The sequence below is a fragment of the Pithys albifrons genome, chromosome 13 (genome assembly GCF_047495875.1).
Source record: "Pithys albifrons albifrons isolate INPA30051 chromosome 13, PitAlb_v1, whole genome shotgun sequence".
In the NCBI taxonomy this organism is placed as follows: Eukaryota; Metazoa; Chordata; class Aves; order Passeriformes; family Thamnophilidae; genus Pithys; species Pithys albifrons.
The window spans coordinates 11,084,284-11,105,231 of NC_092470.1; the positions used below are offsets into that span (position 1 = coordinate 11,084,284).

The following is a 20,948-nucleotide window of genomic DNA, read 5'->3' on the forward strand; positions in this document are numbered from 1 at the left end:
TCCCCTTGACATGCCAGAAAAGGAGCTGGTTTTGCTTCACTGTTTGCTCAATAAAGTCATGTCAAGCTGTGCTGGTTTGAAGGTGAACCAGCAGGGGAAATGAACTCACCACGAGAGAGATTATAAGTCAGAGCTAAAATTTAATAATAATATTATTATAACAACACTGACACACAAGGGAAATTGCTTTCAACTCACAATACCCCAGCAGTATAACCCAGTGTCCTGGGGCACAAACCCAAGGGGGTTTGTTTGCCCTTGTGCTGAGACCCCTGTGGCTCCCCCAAGTCCAGAGCAAAAGGAAAAGAAAAACCTGTTGGTGCAGGCGAGGGCTGTGGTCTGGGCGAGAGCAGGGATCTCCTCCTGTCAAGGTCCTGCTGCTGCTCTGGATCCGACGAGAAGTTCCCGAGGTCTTACCCACCACTTATGTACCCTCAGGGAGCACTCAGTCCCTCCCCCTGGGCGGGGACTCACACAATGGGTGATAACTCTGGGAGCCAGGGGGTGTTGAGCTGTTGATGGCCCATTAGCAGCTCCGCCCCCCTCAGGCTGGGTGTGACGGAGATAATGGCTCCCTGGGCAGCTGCTGCTAATGGCCCATTGTCCTTGGGGAATGAATAGAGGGGGTGGAATACACAGGTTTGATCACCACCACACAGGGTTAGCTGGTCCCTCCAGCTGAACTAGGACACAAGCACATTATGAAGTTTGGTGAGATGTGAGAATAGAAAGGATGTCATGCAGGGGTTCAAATATTCCAGTCCTGGTTTCTTGCCAGGGCACAAAGCTCAAGAACAAACTCTTGCTGGAGCCCTTCAGAGGGGAAAACCTTGTACAGGACAGCAGGCAGGAGCTTGGGCTTCTAGTCTGAAGGCATCAAAAATGCCAGACTATCAGCACGGAAATCAACTACTGTTTTAAAAGGCGTCACCTTTCAGTATATGTAATTGAGTATTTTAATCATGTCATTATCAAGGAATTAAATGTATTTTATGGCTATTAGCTGAGGATAACAATAAAGATGTTTTCTAGTCAGCTCTAAGTGTGGCTTTTTACATTATCTTTTCCCTCTTCAAAGAAACTTGTCTTCAATAATTTTATCTGTATTTGACCTCTCCTCTTGTTTTCCAGAGCAAAGAGCTCATACTACAGTGTCCCATTTAACATGAACACAAGCAAAAGAACAGAATGTGCTCCCTTACAGTCGAATCTTCCAGCAATTGCTGAACTCCACAACAATTGTCTGCCTTAGGAGCTGAATCGGTGGGCTGGGAGACAGAATTCTCTCTGCTCATGCCAGAGGACATTGTTTGTCTTAAAGGCACAACTTTCTCAGGTCATCACCTGCACTACCAGTTCATTCCCCAAATCAACCTGGCTTTCTTCAGTTACTTATTACATCACTGTTTCTTTAACAGGAAGCCAAATAAATCACTGCTCACTCTGAATACAGGATTGTTCATATTTAGAGTATTTATTGTGGCAAAACAATTCATAGATTTCCTTTAAAAGACCTTTTTCCATGTTTAGGAACAAATGGACTTTACATGAAGGGAGGGCAAAACTGTATCTTGTTTTGGAAAGAACATTGAATAAGGACACATGCAAAGTTTAAACATCTTTTTAAATAGTTTTCTCTCAAAATGTATCATTAGTTTTGTTCTGCTTTTCTAGTTTGTAAACAACTATGTAATCGATGAAAATATATTTAGTCTACCTGTAAAAAGATGTCTCCAGTATTAATTGCTAATAATAGTAAAATCATATGCAAGACAAAAATATTAAGATCCAGCATGCTTGTCCTTTAACAAGTTCTATTCCAAAATTATGTTACATATATTAATTCAACTTTGTAAGTGTTCATAATCTCAAATCATTGAGTAGTCAGACAGTGACAAAAAATGATTAAGAAACTGGACAACCTTTATGTGAATGCTATTCATTTCAAATGTTACTTGCTAGTAAAGTGCTGTTACAAGCAAAATGAAATTGTTAGTGTCTATTGAAAGAAGATGACATTTTAGTAATATTCAAATTGTACTTGTTTTTGGCAAATAGTTAAAAGCTTAGATGTGTTTGTTTAACCACCCAAAACTAATTCAGTATAAATATTATTGGTTTCCAATAATTCTATGCTAAAAGGCACGTACTAATGTTCCAGCAGTTCATTCAAGTGAGCTTTTGTATGTAGAGTTTTAATTGTGCTTTTAAATAGTTACTGATTCAGTATGACCTTGAAAGTGACATCTGTGCATGTCTGAAATACCTTCTCACAAACAAATCTCACACTCTGAAGGTTTAATTCCATTAAGATTAAGATTATATGTATCTATATAACTATGCTTGTTGATCTCTATAGATCTACATAGATATACACATATACATATATTCATACATTACACACAAAAAGGTGTCTTCTGGAACAGCAGCAGAAAGTGCAGTCTATACTTTTTTGAATTGTCTTCATAATAGAAAGTTCTCAGTACAGTTTTCAGATATGAATTGTTTTGGGATTTGTGAGATCCAAGGGATTATTTGTGATATTGCATGTGTCCCATATTACTCTCTTTCCTCACAGGCTGCTTCAAGCTCACTTCACTTCCAGAGGAAATGATTGGCAAATTATTTTCCATGTGATACTGAATAAGATGACCCACGCTATCAAATATATGGTCTTTGGTTCTCACCTAATGGGAGAAGCAAAAGAATATATTTATGGTTAGATTGTGCTTAAAACCGATTGGACATCAGCCTAACACATTAAAGTCAAAAGGCATTTGAACCACTGAACTCACTGGAGCAGGATCATTTGGCTGCAGACAGTGATCCAGAGCTGTCCTTCAACCCACCCTGAGCTGACATGAAAGGCAGAAGACCAAGTTAAAGAGACTGTATGTAGAACTGGGCTGATTCTGCAAAGGGGAATGAAATAACTTTTTTTTCTCCACAAAAGAGAGATATTTCTTCCTAAATGCCACTGAGGATTACTTTCCTGATTTACTCTCTCCTCAGAGATGTCACTCAAGAATGCTCCTCTACCCCTAAGCAGAAGCAAGTACAATTGAAGTGACAACAAATCAGATCTCCCTTTTCTGTATCCAGTAATTAATTATTTAATGTTAGGGTTATTTTTCTAGCAATATATTAACAACTGAAAGAATGTGTTAAGTGTATACACTAATTATCGGCATCTGGACTAACAAGACTATTTAAGTACCTCACTTCTACTTCCATGGTACTTCAGTGCTTGTAAGCTCTTGTGTTGAACTTTCAAACCTACTGAAGCCACTGGCTATGTTTAAATTAACCTGGATGGAACCAAATCAGTTCCACTTCCTGGAATGCACCCAGGCATTTTGATTGAAATATCTGAGCAGCACTGAAATTTCAGCATATGAAATATTCATACCTTGCCTTCAGGATCCACCAAGAGCAGATGCTTTGCTTGCCCTCCCTGAAGTCCACTGAGGACATACTGACCAGGTGACGTCGTGCTCTCTCGTACCAGAAAATCGCCGTCATTGACTAAGAGGCTCTCTGCTGCTTTTCTGTTTAATTTGCCATGGTAACAATCTTCATTCTTTAGCTGTTGCTGTATTTGTGGCAGAACACAGAGACCAGCTGTGTTGCTCGTGGCACTCTGCTGAACAGCTTCCGGTAACTCTAAAACGAATTGAAAGGGAATGTATTGGACACTTCACCTACAACTTCATCCTAAAAGGATGCAAGGCAATATTTTTATAGCTTTTTAAAAATTCAAACCATCCAGTCGTGAAGCTGTCATCAAACCAACCGTACAGACTGTAAGAATATGCACACATGAATGCTCACAACCCTCCAGTGCATTAGGTAAAATTATCACACCATCTCCTTCCCTACCTTAGATGGGAAAACCTTGGGTCGCTAGGCAACAGGGAATAGCAACAGGAATTTTTCTGATGCTGTACTGTTTTGGGTTTATATTTCTTGATTGTATTAAAAAGTCAAATCTTCCCTATAAAAGCAAGATTTTTTTTTTGGCTTTTTAGTTTTTGGGTTTTTTTTTAAGATCTTGTTTTTCCTTCTTCCTTAACGAGCTCTGAAATGATTGTCACAGATCATTGGGAGAGTCATGTTGAGTGGCTCCAGCTATGTGCAGGAATGTAAGACAACACAGCCAACACAGCCAGAAGGGAAGGATTACAGCATGATGCATTTGTTGTGAAAAAACGAACAATTACTGAATGTACTAAAAAAACTGGGTGGTTTGGGATATAGCCAGTCAGACTGCAAATGATTCACAGGCAGGATTCTTTTAAGGAAAATAAGAGGATATCACTTCTTCAATGGAATTGTGCAACCTAAGGCTCCTCAGGATATGGGCAGTTGGTTTTTAGAGCATGATACAGCCCTGGGTTGGAAATGTCTCAATGGTCACAGATTTCCTTTACTGTAGTTCTGTCCAGTCCTTTGTCCACTTTGTTGTGTGGAGCCAACTCTGACAGAGAAAACATTCAGTGGGAAACCATAAAAGGCAAAGCTAATAAAGTCTTTTCAATAATGAGGACAATCAGTAGCAACTATGCAGTTGTTTAATGGATATCGACTACTTCGAGTCCATAAATCAAGTTTTAATTTGACACACATTTAATAGATACTACTGATCAAACAGTTTGATTTAAAAATTACTGGATGAGATTCAATGGTCATTTCTGGAAGAACTGAGAAAAGACAGTCACAATGATGCCACTTTAATCTGGCACACTACTGCCTGTGAAGCAAAGGCATCTGTGGTCTCTTCCACCTCTGAGTGGTTGACTCCTTGAGCAAACAGGACAACCCTCTTCCCTGAGACACAATGCAGACCCGAGGTTTTGTTTCATCCTAAAGACCTGCTTATCATTACCTGTGGAAGTCTATGTATTGTCATCAACTACAGAAGATGAAAGGTTACTCTGCTTGTTTACCATCACTACTTTTACTCTTTAATCCCCTTTCTCTTGATCTTAACAAGAAAAAAGAACAGCCAGGACAGATTTCTTCCCCCTTCACCTTTTCTGTATTTCTTATGGGAAAGCCCAACCTTGTTCCACATACACAGATGACAAGGCCCTCCCTTTGCAGTGCTTAGACAGACACGGTATTGCAGTGGGCACCTACTGGGCTGGCGCAGGGGGCTGCCCTGGCTCTGTGCTGATGCTGTACCACGGGCTGTGCTCACTGCAGGCTGCAGGGACTGCGTGTTGATGTAACACGGATCATCAAAGAGATCTGTTTTGTAAGCAGGTTTCAATAATGTTGCCTCTTTTTTTGTCTTCTGTGATTTTTCATCATAATTACCTGCAATTAGTAGAAAATATGCACAAATTTCCTTTTTTTTTAATCATCTCAAGTTTAAGTAACTGTAGAAGCTGAAATAGGAATGATGTACTTCTTTATATCCCACTAAAGTAATTCAGAAGGAAAAGAAAAATGGGCAAATGAACTTGTTTTTCCTTATGGTTATAAGGCACAAGGTACACTCCAGAATAAAGTTTTAAAAACACTCTATACTGGTTCAGTTCTGCTTCAGTCGATGTCAGCAGTGAACCCCGCACTGACTGGAAAGAAATTAACACATAGGACTCTACAGAGACACAAACCATATACATTGTTTGTTGCAAAACCCTTCCCTTCCCCTCTGCACCACAAAAAGAGCTTATGGGAAGCTGAACAATTTTCTCTCCTGCTATTCTGGTGGAGCAGGGAAGATGGAGGAGGTTGGCACTTTGTGGGCCTGCCTGGACAGCCAAAGCCACATCTGTCAGGTCAGTATTCAAGCCTAGGAACAGGCTAACAGAATATTCCCTGCAGGGTATGAAAATAATAGCACTCTAGCTTGCCAAATAGCAGGCATATTTTTGCTCTTCAGCAAACATTTTATTCATAGATCTATTCATTCATTCTTTTATTTGTTCATCCTCTTTTTGTAGAAACCATTTGATTCTCCTTCCTTGAATCGGAAATAACACAAGAAAGTGAAGCATCCCCTGCAGACAGAGTAATGGATCACTTCAGAGCAGTGCAGGTGGGAATTCAAAAAGGACCTCATTGTGCAGGGAAAGAGATGAGCTGAGGAAATGTGCTCAGGGCATCAGCTGTGGCAAGGGAAGACCAGAAAGAGATGGAGGCTGATGATCTCCTGGGGTCCCTGAGAGCAGGTTTTGCTAAAGGCAAATTGATCCAGGGCACAAAGCTGCCTAAGGCAGGAGAAGGGCACGGTCACACTGAGAAGTCAGTGATGCTGAAACCAAGGGACCAGGATCTGTTGAAACAAAAACCTAATGCTGATAATTTGGGCTTCATTGAGCATTTGTAGGGTGAAGGGGTGTATTCAGAGACTGAAAAGTAATGAAGTATCTTCCAAAGGGTATGAAAAAGGGAATAAAACAACAAAGCGTATGAAAGAGAGTTAAAAAAACAAAGAGCTACTGTACAGTATCATGAGAAGTAAAATAAGTCTGCCAGCAGACATGAAGATAGATTAGTGGCCTTTAGAAAAGCTTCAAGGCTTTTTTGTCTGCCCTTCATCTAGGGAACTAAAAATGACCCACTAAATAGAACACTTTTCATCATTGTATCGAAAGCCAAGGGGCAGCTCTTTCAGGCAGCCTGCCTTGGCTCATTCTGCTTATGCATGACAAGAAAAAGAAAGTACATACCCACAGTTTTGTTCTCTTCTGGACAATTTTCATATATATTGATGAATGTTGGGCTGCCTGCCTGTAGAAAAAATTGTAAAAACAGTCACATAGAAAACTCAGCCACCTTTAAAACATTCATGCACCAGTTCATCGACATACTGGTAATTAAACACATCTTCACCAAAAATTCCCATCTCCTCAAATAATATTCCATGCTGATACTGTTCTTCCTGCAGAGTGTCATGTCTGGACTGCAGCCTCACAGAGACTACTAACTGCCCAGTTATGTATCTAAGGCTTAGTATATACAGTGTAACTCCCAGGTAAGAAAGTTCAGGTTTCCTTATAAATGCCCCTTGTGATAAAACCAAGGAGAGATAACTACAGGTATCATGGTTTGAAAGTGAAATGGTCACAAAGTTGTCTAAGCAGCACTGGAACTGAAGGGAAATCAGAAAGTAACACCCCATGGTAAAAAGGCCTTTGCATTTACATGGTGCAGGATAACTCCTTGCAACAATTCTGGCAAGCTTCAGGTGCAAACTTGGAATATAGTAAAACATTTTTAGAATTAGAGAACTGGGGAGGTGAAGACCACCAGGCCCACAGCTGAGATGTAGAGTATGGACTAGGGTATGTAACAGAGCAAAAGATGGAAGGAGCAATAGCACAGGAACACACAGCAGCCTGGGAGCAGGGGCCACCAAACACAAACAAGACTTGGGAGCAGCAACTTGTTAGGCAGAACCCACTGGATTCCAGCAAGCACTTGAGTGTGGCTCCCTCTGAGCCAAGCAGGGGTGCCTACTTTCCTGACTGGGGAAAGGGTGGTGTTCCCAAGGACTCTCACAGTAGGCTTTGGCATTTGTGCAGCCAGTCTGAACTTGGCTCTTTTACTCCCTGATCGGTTTTTATTCCCACTACCCCAGACAAGAGCCACAGATATATGAATCTCTTCCTGCTGTAGCTGATTTAACAGGGCCTCTTGAAACACTCCAAGAGTAATGCATGTTGGATATATATTGCAATCAATGTTGTCTGTATAAGATGTAGAGCGTAACGGACAGGATGAAATATTTATCAGATCACAGAATCAGGAGCCAGGAGGTCCCAGATTTTGCAGATGTTCTCTCAGATAAGTCATTTAAATTGGTTATCTATTTTCTTCTCAGAGCTAACAAGTGAACAAGGGAATATTACTTGGTCTCCTAAAAGTACTCTAAGGACAAACCAGTTAATATTCAGAAAGTGCTTTGGGATTCAATTATGTACTAAGCATCATTAAACCTAGCCTAAAAACCCTTTTCCCAGGATAATCAGGACCTGGTTCTGATGTTAATGCCATGCTTTAACACCACAGTAACATTTTATTATTCATTCCCATAATAGGCAGTGAATATTTATCCCAGAAGATGATATACTTACTGAGCAATACTGCTTTTTGTACTGAATGGGACACTTGGCCCTTTGGTCTGTTTGTACTTTCTTTCTCATGTCTAACACTCCGCCGGTGGGAGGCTCCTTCCCTGGAACTTCATTGTAGTATTCATGATCTTCCCTCTCCTGTGAATTCCCAGCTGATCCGTCAGTATTTGCTGCCTCACTGCAAAAAATATGGGGGAAAAAAAGCCACTGCTGTAATCAATTGCTTTCTAGTGTAAGCAAATGTTCCCAGTGTCTGCACATTGCACAATACACAGATCAGCCATATGGAGGCTGTAAAGGGCTTTGGGCCTGAACTTTCAGAGCTGTTTATTTTTCCAGTTACTTCTTCCTGAATTAAAAGTTGAGTCATCTCAGTTTGGGGTAAAGGAAGGTGCAGTCATTTCCTTAGCATCAGGCAGCCCAGATACCTTTTCTTTGACTTGAAAGTGTAAGAGGTACCTACTGAAAACTTTTAGAGAAGAGTGCCAATGCATTGTTCATTAAGGTATACAAAATGTTGACCATAAAACTAATTCCTCTGGCTCATTGGCTCACCTGATAAATCTAGAGATTGCTGGCAGGCAGGCAGAGTTACAAGAGAAAATTAAAACCTTGTGGCATTTAATCAGACAAGCCTACAACTGTTTTAGAAAATCAAATATTGCTACAAAAAAAGAAGTTTTTCTGAGTGGAATGTACTCTGAATTTAACAACTATAATCAATAGAAGTGTTCTGTTTCAGCTTGAAGAAAACACTGAATGACATCAAGGAGAGTGCCCAATATTTTTCTGGAGTTAAACCAGAATGATGATAGTTTCAATGTACAGCTGATACACTGCAAAGCAACTGGGTGCTTCCTGTACTGTCTCTGGTCCCAAAATAAAAAACCTCATCTCAAATCTTACTTCTCTGATTAACAAGAGTATAATTGGATAAAAGGCCTCGAGCAGGAAAGAGATAAAGTTCAAGTAGTTGATTATGTGATATGCAGTGCAAGTATTTGATTATGTGATTCATAGTAGTTTGGAAGGGAGTGACTCATTCACACAGCAATATCCGACTGCTCTGCACAAGGACTGTTTTCCAAGGCTGGCTGCGGGTTATGCTTAAGGAGGAAACCTAATTAGCCTCTTCCATTCCTCCTTGCTCCTTTGCTTCTTATGGCATAACCCAGAAGTTGCACAGGAAAGGCTTTTCCTCTGGTTACTGTGCCCAGGAAAAAGAGACCAGTATTAGCAGTGGAATGGCAAGAACCACTATATACCCTGAAATAAATATAAGCTGGAGTTGCTTTTATGCAATAAAACCAGCTCTGCTGTGCTGCATCAGGCACTGTACCAGGGACACTGCCTGCACAGGGCTCCAGAGCTCAGCGTGCAGTTAAGTGGTGCCACAGCTTCACCTACTCATGGGAGGTTGCAAGCAATCAAATTTGGTGTTATAGTAAAAAGACGCCAGAGAAAAACAGGCATGGCCAACCTGGTAGGAGAGCCATAAACTAGAGCAGGAATTGTGCCCCCAGTGCAACAGAGAAAGGGTAACTGAAATGGGGAATTGTGGTCCAGAATTCATTCAGGCCCTGTATTTTGGGCAGTGTGCAGAGGACAGGGCTTCACATGTTCATGTGCATGGCTGTGTTTATTTCAGTACACCAGGCTGATGTAAGTCCCAGCAGGTGAAACCCGAGGCCACTGCCAGGACATGAGCAGAACCGCAGAAAGGTGAATTAAAATGGATTTTTCCCCACCCCACACTTTCCACAGCTGCAGCAAGCTTAAACTTGGCACGGGTCAGCCCTGAGCTCAGTCTGTGTGTGCTATTTATAGAGCTGAACTTACTTGGGCAGAGTAATTTGAACATTTGTTTAACTTGCATGACTTAAGATAAGGCTGTTTTATCTAAGGAACAATACAGCAAATTCTGTATTCTGCACCTGTACAAATGTCACAGAAATCAATGGATTTAATGGAATAAGCTAATTTTAGTCTATTATACTCTGCACATACAGGCATATAATACAATTAGTGTATGTCCAGAAAGCATATCCAAAGCATCTTACTTATGAGCCACTCTTTGTAATGTATTTTTTTTCCTGAAAAGTAGTAAAGGGAAGGAAAATACCAGTTAAGTGACTGAGAATGTGCTGACCTTTCATTAGATGTAACCAGGCTAGATGGGTTCTTCAGGTACTGTCTGAAGCGGAGCTCAAAAGCCTGCCCTATGGTGTTTATCACCTCCTGCGCCATCCCATTGGGACATTCCAGAATGTGGCATGCTGCAAAGAGACACCTGACTTTAATTAGGTAAATGCACTTTATACCAGAAAATAGAGACTCAAGCTGTACTGCTTATAGCAGAAAAGCTGGGCATGAAAATATGCATGTAGATAGATGATTCTGGGACATTATATAGACTGAGATTACTCACACATTAAGGAAATTGCTCTAGGTATTTTTTATCTCAGACCTCAGTAAAAGAAACTCCATTTATGCTTCCTGCATCAGCTTTTCTCCCTGTGCCTAGCAGTAAGCAGAAACAGGGCACAGAACCAGCCCTACACGCAGTTTTCATGTGAAATAGCATGAAAACACGAGTGTGGGCAGCTCTGGCAGCCTGGGCTAAGGCATGACAGGCCAGACCGTGAGGCTTCAGCAAACCTTCTCCAGAAAACATCCTGATCTTACAAGCCACTCACAGCACCTCAGAGTGAGCTTTTCTGGAGCCATCACTACTAACTAACTTCAGAGCCATCAGCAGGATTGCTCTGAGAACTGTCTGCCATAAAAGAAGCAGCCAAATGCCAGTTTTTCTTGTCCTGCCCACAAATAATAAGTGATGAGTTTATTCCCTGGGTTAGCCTCCAGAGGGGACAAGGTTTCATACACCTGAATATACATATATATATATATATATATATATATATATATATATATATATATATCCTACTCTGCCTGCCAGCAACATACACAGAAGTCTGAACTAGATGAGGAGGCTCATTCACTACCCTTCCCTCACCTGCACCTGGAAGTTGTCCCAGAGCAGGCCAGTTGCTTTCCAGGCAACTTGGGAAGGCTCCTACCCCTGCATGGAACCAGCAGCTGGTACAGCTCCAGTCTGACCTGCGGATTCTCACTTTGTTGCACAAAGAATATTACATTTAAAGCCACAGCTTACATACCATTAGCCCTATCCATATAGGGCAGTCACAAATTCTACAGAATATTGAACTGGTCAGTAGCTTTCTTGCTTCACAAGTCAAACAATTTCTTGTTATGTACAAATAAAGCAATTAAATAAGCACATATAACAATTTGATAATTGTTTCCATACCTCTTTGATTAACAGGATCTTTTGCTACATATGCAACATAGTCTGTTGTATCCTATAAGAAAGAAGACAACAAATATATTGAAAATTATCATTATGAACCACCCTTCCACCATAGCAAAGCAATTGAGTATAGACAGATATATTTTTAGCTTTAAAATGTGTGCTTCTTTCAGGGAAAATCAACTAGAGGTACTAGCAAAGTGAGCTAAGGGAAATATCAGTGCCACACTCAGGGGGGTATGGACACAACAATTGTCCCATAATCTCTTCCTTCTAAAAAACACTAGACCATTTGGCATTCTTTGGGTCTTCAATAAACTGTGTATTCAATTCCAGCTCTGCAGCCAGAGTAGAAATAACAACTGGTGCCTCCTCAGCAGGCAGTGCTGCTCTTCCACTGCTCACGGATCTCGAGGCCTCTCCCAGGTGACTTCAGGGCTGTGTGACTGCCAGCCACAGCTTGAGCCTGGGACAGTCCTCATCAATAGCAGGGAAAGATAAAGCAGTGCTGATACACTGCAAATGACAAGCTGTAATGTTTCCAGTTTGTTGCATGAAGACTGAGTTTTGAAGGCATCTCAGAGAAAAGTTCAAGTTTAAAGTGAGGCAGAACAAAATAGGTATCTGATCTCAGTTGCTGCTGCCTGATTTTACTCTGGCTACAATCAGGTTAAATTACTCTGGATCTCAAAGCTGCTGCTGAAATCAGACAACCTCAGTATAATCAGTTGCGTGTTCTGATTCTCTTTCCAACCAGCACTGAAATAATCCTCTTTTTCTAGTCAAACTGAAAAGGGAACTGGAATAGAAAAATTAACATTTCTGTCATACTGCAAAAGCAAAAAGCGGCTTGATAATTCAGTGTTATAGTAAAATTGGTGAGGTAATGAATAACATTCTTTTAATTATTAAAGATGCATTTTGTTATTTTGGATCTTTAAGGCAGGATGGGGAAAATGCATTTCACAGCTTAAAGGCATGGCTCTCTTGAGGGAAGATGCAATCAGCTGGCAGGAAACAACACCCCATTTGCAATATGCCCAAGAACAATCATTTAATAATTCACAATGAATGACACAAGAGGCAGGACTTGAGGCCAGGAGAACTTGTCCTAGATTTTTTTAAAATCTTTTTTAAAGTTATTATCATTAAAACAAAGCAAGGTAAATATTTCTTATGCATCTAGTGAGCTCAATTTCCTTCCTTTTCCTTTGAAGTTTTTTTTAACGTTCATAAATATTTTAAAATAAATTAGTTCTAGAGAGCAAATAGAAACTAAAGTAACTGGAGCAGTACCTGCTGTTTTTGTCTTTAATGCTTATGTATGTGGCTGGATGACTTGGCTTTAAAATAAAGCCAGAATAGGTTTAATCGTCAGGTAGAATACTGTTACTGCTTAACAGCACAGAGCAACACTGACCTGTGCTTAGACCTTGAGTGTGGGGACAGGTGGAGAAATACCCCATTTTAAATGTAAAGGGAATTTTGCAGAGATTACCCAAACAGGATGCCAGAATTGCCCCTTACGTGAAGGGCCACTGGATTTATAGTTACCACTGCTGAGCAAGACCTCCGTTTTTGAATATCCTCCCAGTAAAAGTGTCACCAGCTGCACCACCAACCCCTTTTCCTGCAGCACATCCATGTGCAAGCACATCTCTTGGTGGCCTTGCCATTAAGTACTGACCAAACCCAGCCCTGCTTAGCCTGTGAAATCTAAGGGGATCACTGTACAAGATCAATGCAGGATAATAATACAAAATAACTTAAAAAAGGGAAACAAGCCCTGAAGAATGACTCATCCAACCTGCTTAGCTGAGGTCTGAAAACACAACCCAGAATCTTCCAAACTGGAAATGTTACATAAAGACAAACTAGACAGCCAGCATATGGGACGTGGTACATACTTCAAAAGCAAGTAAGCTTAAGGACATATTTAAATTGTTTAACTATCAAGAAACTGCAGTTTGGAAATGAAATATTGTGATGCTCAGTACAACAGCATGCCAGCACCTGCTGGAGCTACTTGGAACTCCATACCAGGAAGGGTCTGCAGAGTCCAAGGACTGTATAGTGCAATGTGGTGTATTAGGATGGCACAGGCATCTCAAGGTGAAATTTGAACTTTGTAGATTCTCAAAATGCCTTAAGCTTTAAATGGGATCCTCAAGGATGCAGTTTTGGCACCAGGCCGGTGCTGCCCCTCCCCTCTGGGTGCAGGACTGACAGCACAGGGCCTGCAGACATTCTGCCTACCCACTTCCCAGCCCAGCTCCAGAAAGCTCCAGTTACATGTGCCCTTCCAAGGAAGGCCTGTCAGCTACACAGCACCAATTCTCAGCTCCCTTCCCCTGACTGATCCTAAATCCGAAGAGGCAGATCTGTCATTTTCCAATCAAAGCTGGAACTGGCATCCACCCCAGTGCTATCAAGAGCACGACCCAAAGAGCCTTCTCTTTTCCCTGTGTCATAAGACAAGAACAGGGAGACATTTAACAAAATTGAAAGGCAGAAAATTTAAAACTGATTTAAAAAATACTGTTTTCATATCACATGGAGTGTAAAATTCAGAACAGTGACAGGGCTGAGCTTGTTTATAGATGGCATGTCCTGCTTACAATCACTGCAGTAAAGAGTTTGGAGAAGGATAGAAAACCTCTTGCTTGAAAACATCAGTGACTACATAACTATGACACCAGAACAAACAGCCCTATCTGAAGGAAGAAGGTGCTTATGTTATATCTGTCTCATAGGATCTGGCTCAAAATTCATGTAAAAATGTAGAGGTGCCAGTGCTGACCACTTTTGTGACAGGTATTGGATTACAGGGACTACAAAACTGATAATTCATACATTCAGGTGCTTATTTTTAGATCCCCAAGTCAGAACTCCTTTTCAGTCTCACTCCCTCAGTTTTCTTGTATTACTGGTCCTGATCCAGAAGTGTGTTAGTGCTTGTGGCAGGAAGGGATGAAGAAAAGTACTTGCAGGTACTTTTATTCTCATAATAATTTCATTATACCTGCAGAATTGTATCCTATAAATCAATACTTACTGGGTCACCTCCAGAAGCAAAGGAGATGGACTGCATATGATGGTTGGCAATAATCTGAAAAGCACAACAAATTGGTTAAACATGCTCACAGCCCACACCTAGAGAACAGCAGAGCACTGCCCATCACAGAGCAAGCAATGAAGTCCATGACAACCCAGTCTATTAATGCATGCACATATCATTTGGGAAGGAAGGAGGGACATAAAAATAGGAATATTTTTGGGACTGCCCATTCATGTTTACTAATGTCTAGATCCCTGAATAATCTCTCATAAGGAGTTTTCAGAATTAATTCCATCACCAACTTCTAACCTAGTCAGGATGAAGTGAAATGAAACTTTGAAGGGGGCGTAACTGCAGACACTGAGTACGTTTGCAAAGTCTTGAGATATTAATTTTAAAATTCCAAACAATTTTATTTAAATGTGGTGTTTTTACAAAGTGGCTCCATGGATAGTCTGATCATATTCTCTCTCACCATTAGCACCAAACTGTTACTGGCAGAAATTTCATCAGCCAGATCAAGCATCAACTCTTCTTTATTTCAAACACTACCTCATCTCTGGAAACAAACTGTTCTTTATTATAACATCAAGTGCAATACATTATGCCGGTGTGAACACAATGAAATAAGGCAGCACAAGATTAGAGTAAGAATTATCAGGCTTCTCCATTTGAAGATGTCTAGTAATGCATTTCAAGACAGCACCCTGTGTGTCTGTGTGTGCAACACGCAGCACAGCAGTGCCTTTGGAAGATCTGTCCAGGTGGCTTTTAGTCCTGTTACAAACAGAACAGGTTCAAAGGACCTCTCTTTAGCTGCAAGCCCTGAGAACTTCACCTGCTGCAGGGAAGGCATTTCCTGCTGCACCCGAAAGGAAACCTGGTGCCAGAAGTCCCATTCTCTCCCAACATGGATGTCCAGTGGACAGGAGACCCCTGTACTACAGGCAAACCCAGAATCTGTTGTCAGGTGCTTGAGGATCCCTCCCCATGGAACACACCATCATGAAAAAAAGGGCATGTGCTGCATGTCCAATTCCTCCAAAGTGCTCTCATTTTTAAATTCAGAGGCATCATGTAATTCAGCTTCAGCAGGCATGCTCAAGTCTGCTCAAGGGTGCTGCTTTCCCTTTGAAGGGCCCTTTCCTTCAGAAGCCACTAAGGAGGAGAAAACAGTAGCATGGATAAAAGGATGCTGATTACAGGTATCCTACCTGCTGAGTGTCCACATTAACCAAAGTGAGGCTGCTTGTTGAAATGGTCAGCTTTATATTCACGCCAGAAAACTGAAGGTTACTTTTGCCAAGTACAGAAGACAGAAACTTCACTGGAGGCTTTGAACAAAGAAACAAAAGAAAGAGGCTGACAGCTGAGTCTGTCAGGGGCAGAAACATATCAAAGTCAAGTAGCTTTTACACTATCTTATTGAGACTTTCAATGAAACAAGGATAATGGCTTGATCAAACACAAATGGATCTTCTAGCAAACATCAGCTCTGAATACAGTACTGATAGGCTTGGATTTTATGTCAATATTAGAGAAAAAAGTTTTAAAGCAAAATCCCAGTGAGCTAAATGTTATAGTTGGCTCAGTAATTCAGAATGTGTAATTTTCCTTCTGAACTCTTCTTTGTTTCCTGAGGATGAAGTGCTTCTGAGTGAAACAAGACATTCTCTCCAGTGTTCTTTTTTTCAGGAGCATGTTCATTCCTCCCAAGCTCCACAGTTACAGAAGGAAATCAGCAAATTCATTCCTCCCAAGCTCCACAGTTACAGAGGGAAATCAGTAAGTTCCTCTGGACACAACCCAGTAGTAACCACTGATGTTGCACCTCACTGCATCCCAGTTACTTAATAAAACCCATTAAACACTGCCATTTTAGTTGTGTTTAATTTTTTATATATATAAATAAGAGCAGGTGATCCTCCAGTGTATCAGCTCCCTTTTGCAATTCAAAAACCCACCCAATTCCAGTAATTTACCAGCCAAAACTTAACACTCGTAAAGCACCAAGCACTGCAACGGCTGGTAGAAGCAGGAACTCTGGGCAAAGCATTAATCCTGAGAAAAATGAAGTAGGAAATGGCCTCAGCCCCAAGCCAAGGAGGCTACACCCTCTGTTACCAGCGCTTTCATGTTATACATTGTGAGTTCAGATGGATTAATATGTGCTAAATCCACCATGGACTGAAGCCCGGTAGGGAATCATGTATCCTGCTTATCAAAAACAGATAAAGTGAGTTAATTGTTCAGCTAAAATAGTATTTACCTTCCTCTTTTTTATAGCTCCATTTGTACCTGATACAGCTTCACAGAGTCGGCTTATGGCTTCCCTGCCAACAAAACAGTACAGCATGAACTGTTGGATCATTTCACATGCACCATCTGTAACAGAGCCAGCAACTCTGCAATTAATTGTTATCAGCCCACTTATAAACACTTAAATCTTCTGGAAAGTCTTTGACAGTTGTTTTTCTTTCTTCTTTCCTCCCACTGTTAAAAAAATACCCCTCCAACTATTTAGCAAAATACAATGATTCAACAGCCTGGGTTAGGTTGGTTCTTTTTCTTCATCAAATACATCAGGTTCACCTAAGAAAAATTTGTTTAAAAAGCCTCCAAACATAATTAACCACAAGATGCTCAAACAACGTAATGACTTTAAATCCTCTTTCTCAGTATGGTTGATGGATCTCTTCCTTGCCAGGAGGGGCCCCTCCCTGCTTAATCCTTCTTATTTAGTGCAGCAGGTGCATGCTGAGTGAGCCCTGATTGCCTTTCTGGGACTTAGAGTTTCTTAAAAAAAAATACAATGTGGAGGGGAGTATGGGAAGGTGTAATCAATTCCTCCAGTTCTTTGTCAGAGCTGAGGTCTTGGTGTATTTTTCCATCTCTGGAATTTCCCAACCTAGACATTCTTTCCAGCCACTTATTATCCTATAGAGATGCCTCTCAGTTAGGGCAGTGGAAAGGTAAGGCATAAAACACTTGCAGTGTTCATTAGTCTACATCAAAGCCAGCTAAATCACACACCGTATAACAGAAAGGTGTGCTGTGTCTATTTTTCACACTTGAACAAAGCAAATTCTGGTCTGTGCCTTGGCAGTGACTGGTTTGGATATGCAGTGGAGCACTGACGGCCATCATCGAGGTCAGCACAGCAGCTGGAAAAAAACTTTTTGCTGGAAGACACAGGCTTTTCCTGACTGGTACTCTCTGCTCTGGAGTCAGCAAAAAATGGTGCCCTCTTCCTGGGGTGGAATGTGCTTACCAAGTTTCCTTAACCTTGCCTGGACATCCCGGTCTGAGCCACAGTCCCAACCTCTGCAGCTGCCCTGGCCCTGAGCCCCAGGGCCCGTCACCCTCCTGGGGTCCCACCTCACCCCCTGTTCAGAGGCTGCAGCCTCAGCCTTTCTCTCTTGACTGAATTCAGACATGGGCTTCCAAGGGTTGGGATTTTGTTTCATTCTTAAGGGGAAGGGAATTAATTATTTGCTTATGTTATTGGATTATTATCCAAAGAGCTAATTAGGAAACAAGCTAGTCAGGAAAGTTTGTTTCCAGATCCTGGCACACGTGTGGGAGGAAAGCACCACTGGGCTTTATTTCCTGAGAAAGTTTTGGTTCAGAAGGGCTAAAAAATACCAGGAGGGCACACAAGGGTGAAAGGCTCCAGCCAGACACATCCCATGAAGCAGAGGTGCTCCAGGGAGGAGTGTGGTCCCCCCAGGACCCTGCACTGTGCCAAGGGAACAGATCAGAGAGAAGCAAAGCCAGCACAGCCCTGCTCTGCCCCTGCTCAGTGCCCCATGGGCTGCTACACCTGTGGGCTTAAAGCACTGAGGATCAGTGACACACCTTGAGTCTTCCTGTCAGAGAATACCCTAAGAAATCCAGTCTGCAGATTGTCAAATGAATGGAGACCTCACTCACAGCAAAATAATAACAATATCATTAATATTTTCTGAGCAAAAAGAGCAGGGAAGAAGAGGGGCCTCACTGAGGGCTACACAAGATGGGTCACAAATCCAGCCTTTTAAACATTGCCTATTTTTAGCATTTTAAAGCAAAGTACTTCCCCCTACACAGTTGTTGCAAATATGTTTCTGAAGCGAATTCTGGTATTCTTCCTCTTTAACTCCTGTTTTATATAGCTGTTAACTGTAGAAAGGCCAAAATTTAAAAAAAAAAAAAAAGGGAAAGACATCCCGCAGGATGACCTTGCAGATTCCAATAATCAGCTTGGAAAATGAGAACTCATCTTCTCATTCAATATTAAAGGAAATTAAAATCAGAGCCAAGACACTAAGGCTACTTGGAGCCTTCAAGTCTAGCCCTACCTAGAAAGAAAACCAGAAAGAGAACAAATTGGAAACACAGGGAAGTCATCTCTTTTGGTGACAAATGAGTTGTTGCACAAGTCAGGCAGTCCATGTGGATTCAGGAGGTGTAGGCAAAGTTGCCAGCCACAGAGCCCATTCTTGTACCAGCCAGTGTGGTGGCTGCCCACTCCACCACTCTCTGAAGCACTGTCCAGCAAACAGGAACCAAAAACTAGGCAATCCATTTCTACTTAATAGTTTCTGTTACCTCTCTTTGGTAGGGGAAATTACCTTCTTACAGACATTTCTTGCTTTGTACCTCTGGGTGGTTTTCCAAGCAATCTAACAAAACTTCACAAATATTATTTTAAAGGTGTGAAGATCAGCAGTTTGGTAACACCTGCTGCTATGACTGAACACTTCCTACCTGCAGTCATTTCAGTAAACTAGAAACTGCACTGAACATTAGGAAGGAAAGAAATGCTGGATATGTCCATGATAAACTGAAATGGGATTTACTGTATCTGTGCTTTCTTCCTGGAAATCTGCTATTAATTCATTCTTACAGGCATTCATTTTCAAACAGTTGCTTGGGCAAGTCTCTGCCTTTAGATCTGCTGGGTGGATACATCTGTGCACAGCTTGTGTAGAGGTTCTTCTGGACAAATATGAATCTTACAGATGCTGCCATTTGCTTGTCTGTTTGAGACCTTCCAAATCTGTGACAGTACCAGTTATTTCAGTCATATTGCTGCTGTTTCTTTTGCTCCTCCTTGTCATTCATCACAACACAAAACATTTGGGTGGGTTTCTTTGTTTTCCTTTTAAATCACCCTGAATGAGGTAACTGCAATTCCTTACTCTGCAGCAGCTCTTCTCAATCCTGGGAGCCACAGAATGGAATTAGGAGAGCTGCGAGGATTGTAAATTGTTCTTGCTGTTTAAGGCAAAGAAAATGTCACTCCTCAGCTCTTCAGGCATCCTCTGCCATTTGAAGTAGATTCACTGTCTGCTGGTCCTGCAATGCCCATACAATTACATAAACTGGTCATTGTTTCATTGACACAGTTTTTCCCTTTTCATAGTGAATGGAAGAGATCTGGGTCAGTTCTTTTCACCATCCTGAAAAATAGTACACTGAAGCACTTTGGTCCCCTGTGCTGTCACCAGCAGCAAACCCAGCACAGAGGCTGTGCTCCTGCTCCTGCTCCTGGCCCCAGCAGATGCTCCTCTTCTGCAGGGAGAGTTATTCTGCTGGGCACAGTTCAGTGAGGACCAAGGATGGCACAATTCTCTGTGGGCAGGGATCCAAGAGCTGGGACAGGGAAGCAGGATCTCAGCTGGGACACTGAGACTCCTGAGCAGGCAACTGTAGGCAGCTCCCCACCCTCTGAGCTCAGATATCCTGAACCAGGACAGTGCCACAGTCCCCAGGCAGCTGAATGCTGTGGGAGCTGCTGGCACAGGGAATTTTTGCTTTCTCCAGAAAAAAATCTGGTGCAGCCTCGCACACCCCAGGGCACTGCTCCCTGTGCCCGCTGAGTCAGCAGCAGCCGCTTGGCAAGGGCTCAGCAAGCACTGGGGCAGGAGGGTGTGACAGGGTGGCCCCATTTTTGGTCTCCATAAGCCTTTAGACCAGCTCAGCTGTACAGTCTACAGGTTTTTCTCTGGGTCTGCACCTCTGGAGTGAAACCTGTGGCAGATGCCCCTCTGCCCCTCTGAGAGTGTGCCCATGCAGGAGAGGCCTGCGGGCAGTAACACTGAGACACTTTGTTTATTGTTTCCCCAAAACGAGGGTAAAAGATGAGAGATGGGCTGATGTAAGCAAGCAAGCATGCTGTTGAGGATTTGCTTTTAAGCATCTAGGGCTCTGCCTACACCATGTAACAGAAAGGGATTGTGTGGCTCAACAAAGTTGAAATTAATCCTCCAAACAAAGTCAGCCTTCTTCCAGCAACCCTCCCCACAGCACGACTCAGAGGCCCTTCACCCCTCACTGCCAGACCATTTGCGAGTTTGAAAGTTAATGCCCCGATCCAAGATACAGAATCCCTTTTCCCATAAATGCCCAAATACAATGACTAATAATCAGCTTGATTTAACAGAAGTGGGAAATGTGTAAGAGGAAAAAATCTGAAGGGCTGGACAAG

At 41.9% G+C, this 20,948-nt stretch overlaps 1 protein-coding gene across 2 annotated transcripts in view; it reads right to left on the reverse strand.

Moving 5' to 3' along the window:
- Window positions 1–1,215: 1,215 nt before the first annotated feature.
- Window positions 1,216–20,948, reverse strand: part of SHC4 (SHC adaptor protein 4) — a 31,524-nt gene continuing 11,791 nt past the window's right edge. Inside the window, exons 3-12 of one of the 2 annotated variants that reach the window (XM_071568715.1) lie at window positions 16,746–16,809; window positions 15,691–15,810; window positions 14,474–14,527; window positions 11,419–11,470; window positions 10,237–10,363; window positions 8,088–8,265; window positions 6,681–6,741; window positions 5,140–5,319; window positions 3,410–3,663; window positions 1,216–2,687 (exon numbers count right to left, since the gene is read on the reverse strand). In XM_071568715.1, the coding sequence (XP_071424816.1) occupies window positions 2,532–2,687; window positions 3,410–3,663; window positions 5,140–5,319; window positions 6,681–6,741; window positions 8,088–8,265; window positions 10,237–10,363; window positions 11,419–11,470; window positions 14,474–14,527; window positions 15,691–15,810; window positions 16,746–16,809 (1,246 nt within the window). In that variant the 3' untranslated portion in view covers window positions 1,216–2,531. The remainder of the gene's footprint in view (window positions 2,688–3,409; window positions 3,664–5,139; window positions 5,320–6,680; window positions 6,742–8,087; window positions 8,266–10,236; window positions 10,364–11,418; window positions 11,471–14,473; window positions 14,528–15,690; window positions 15,811–16,745; window positions 16,810–20,948) is intronic. The other variant, XM_071568716.1, reaches the window with a different exon arrangement.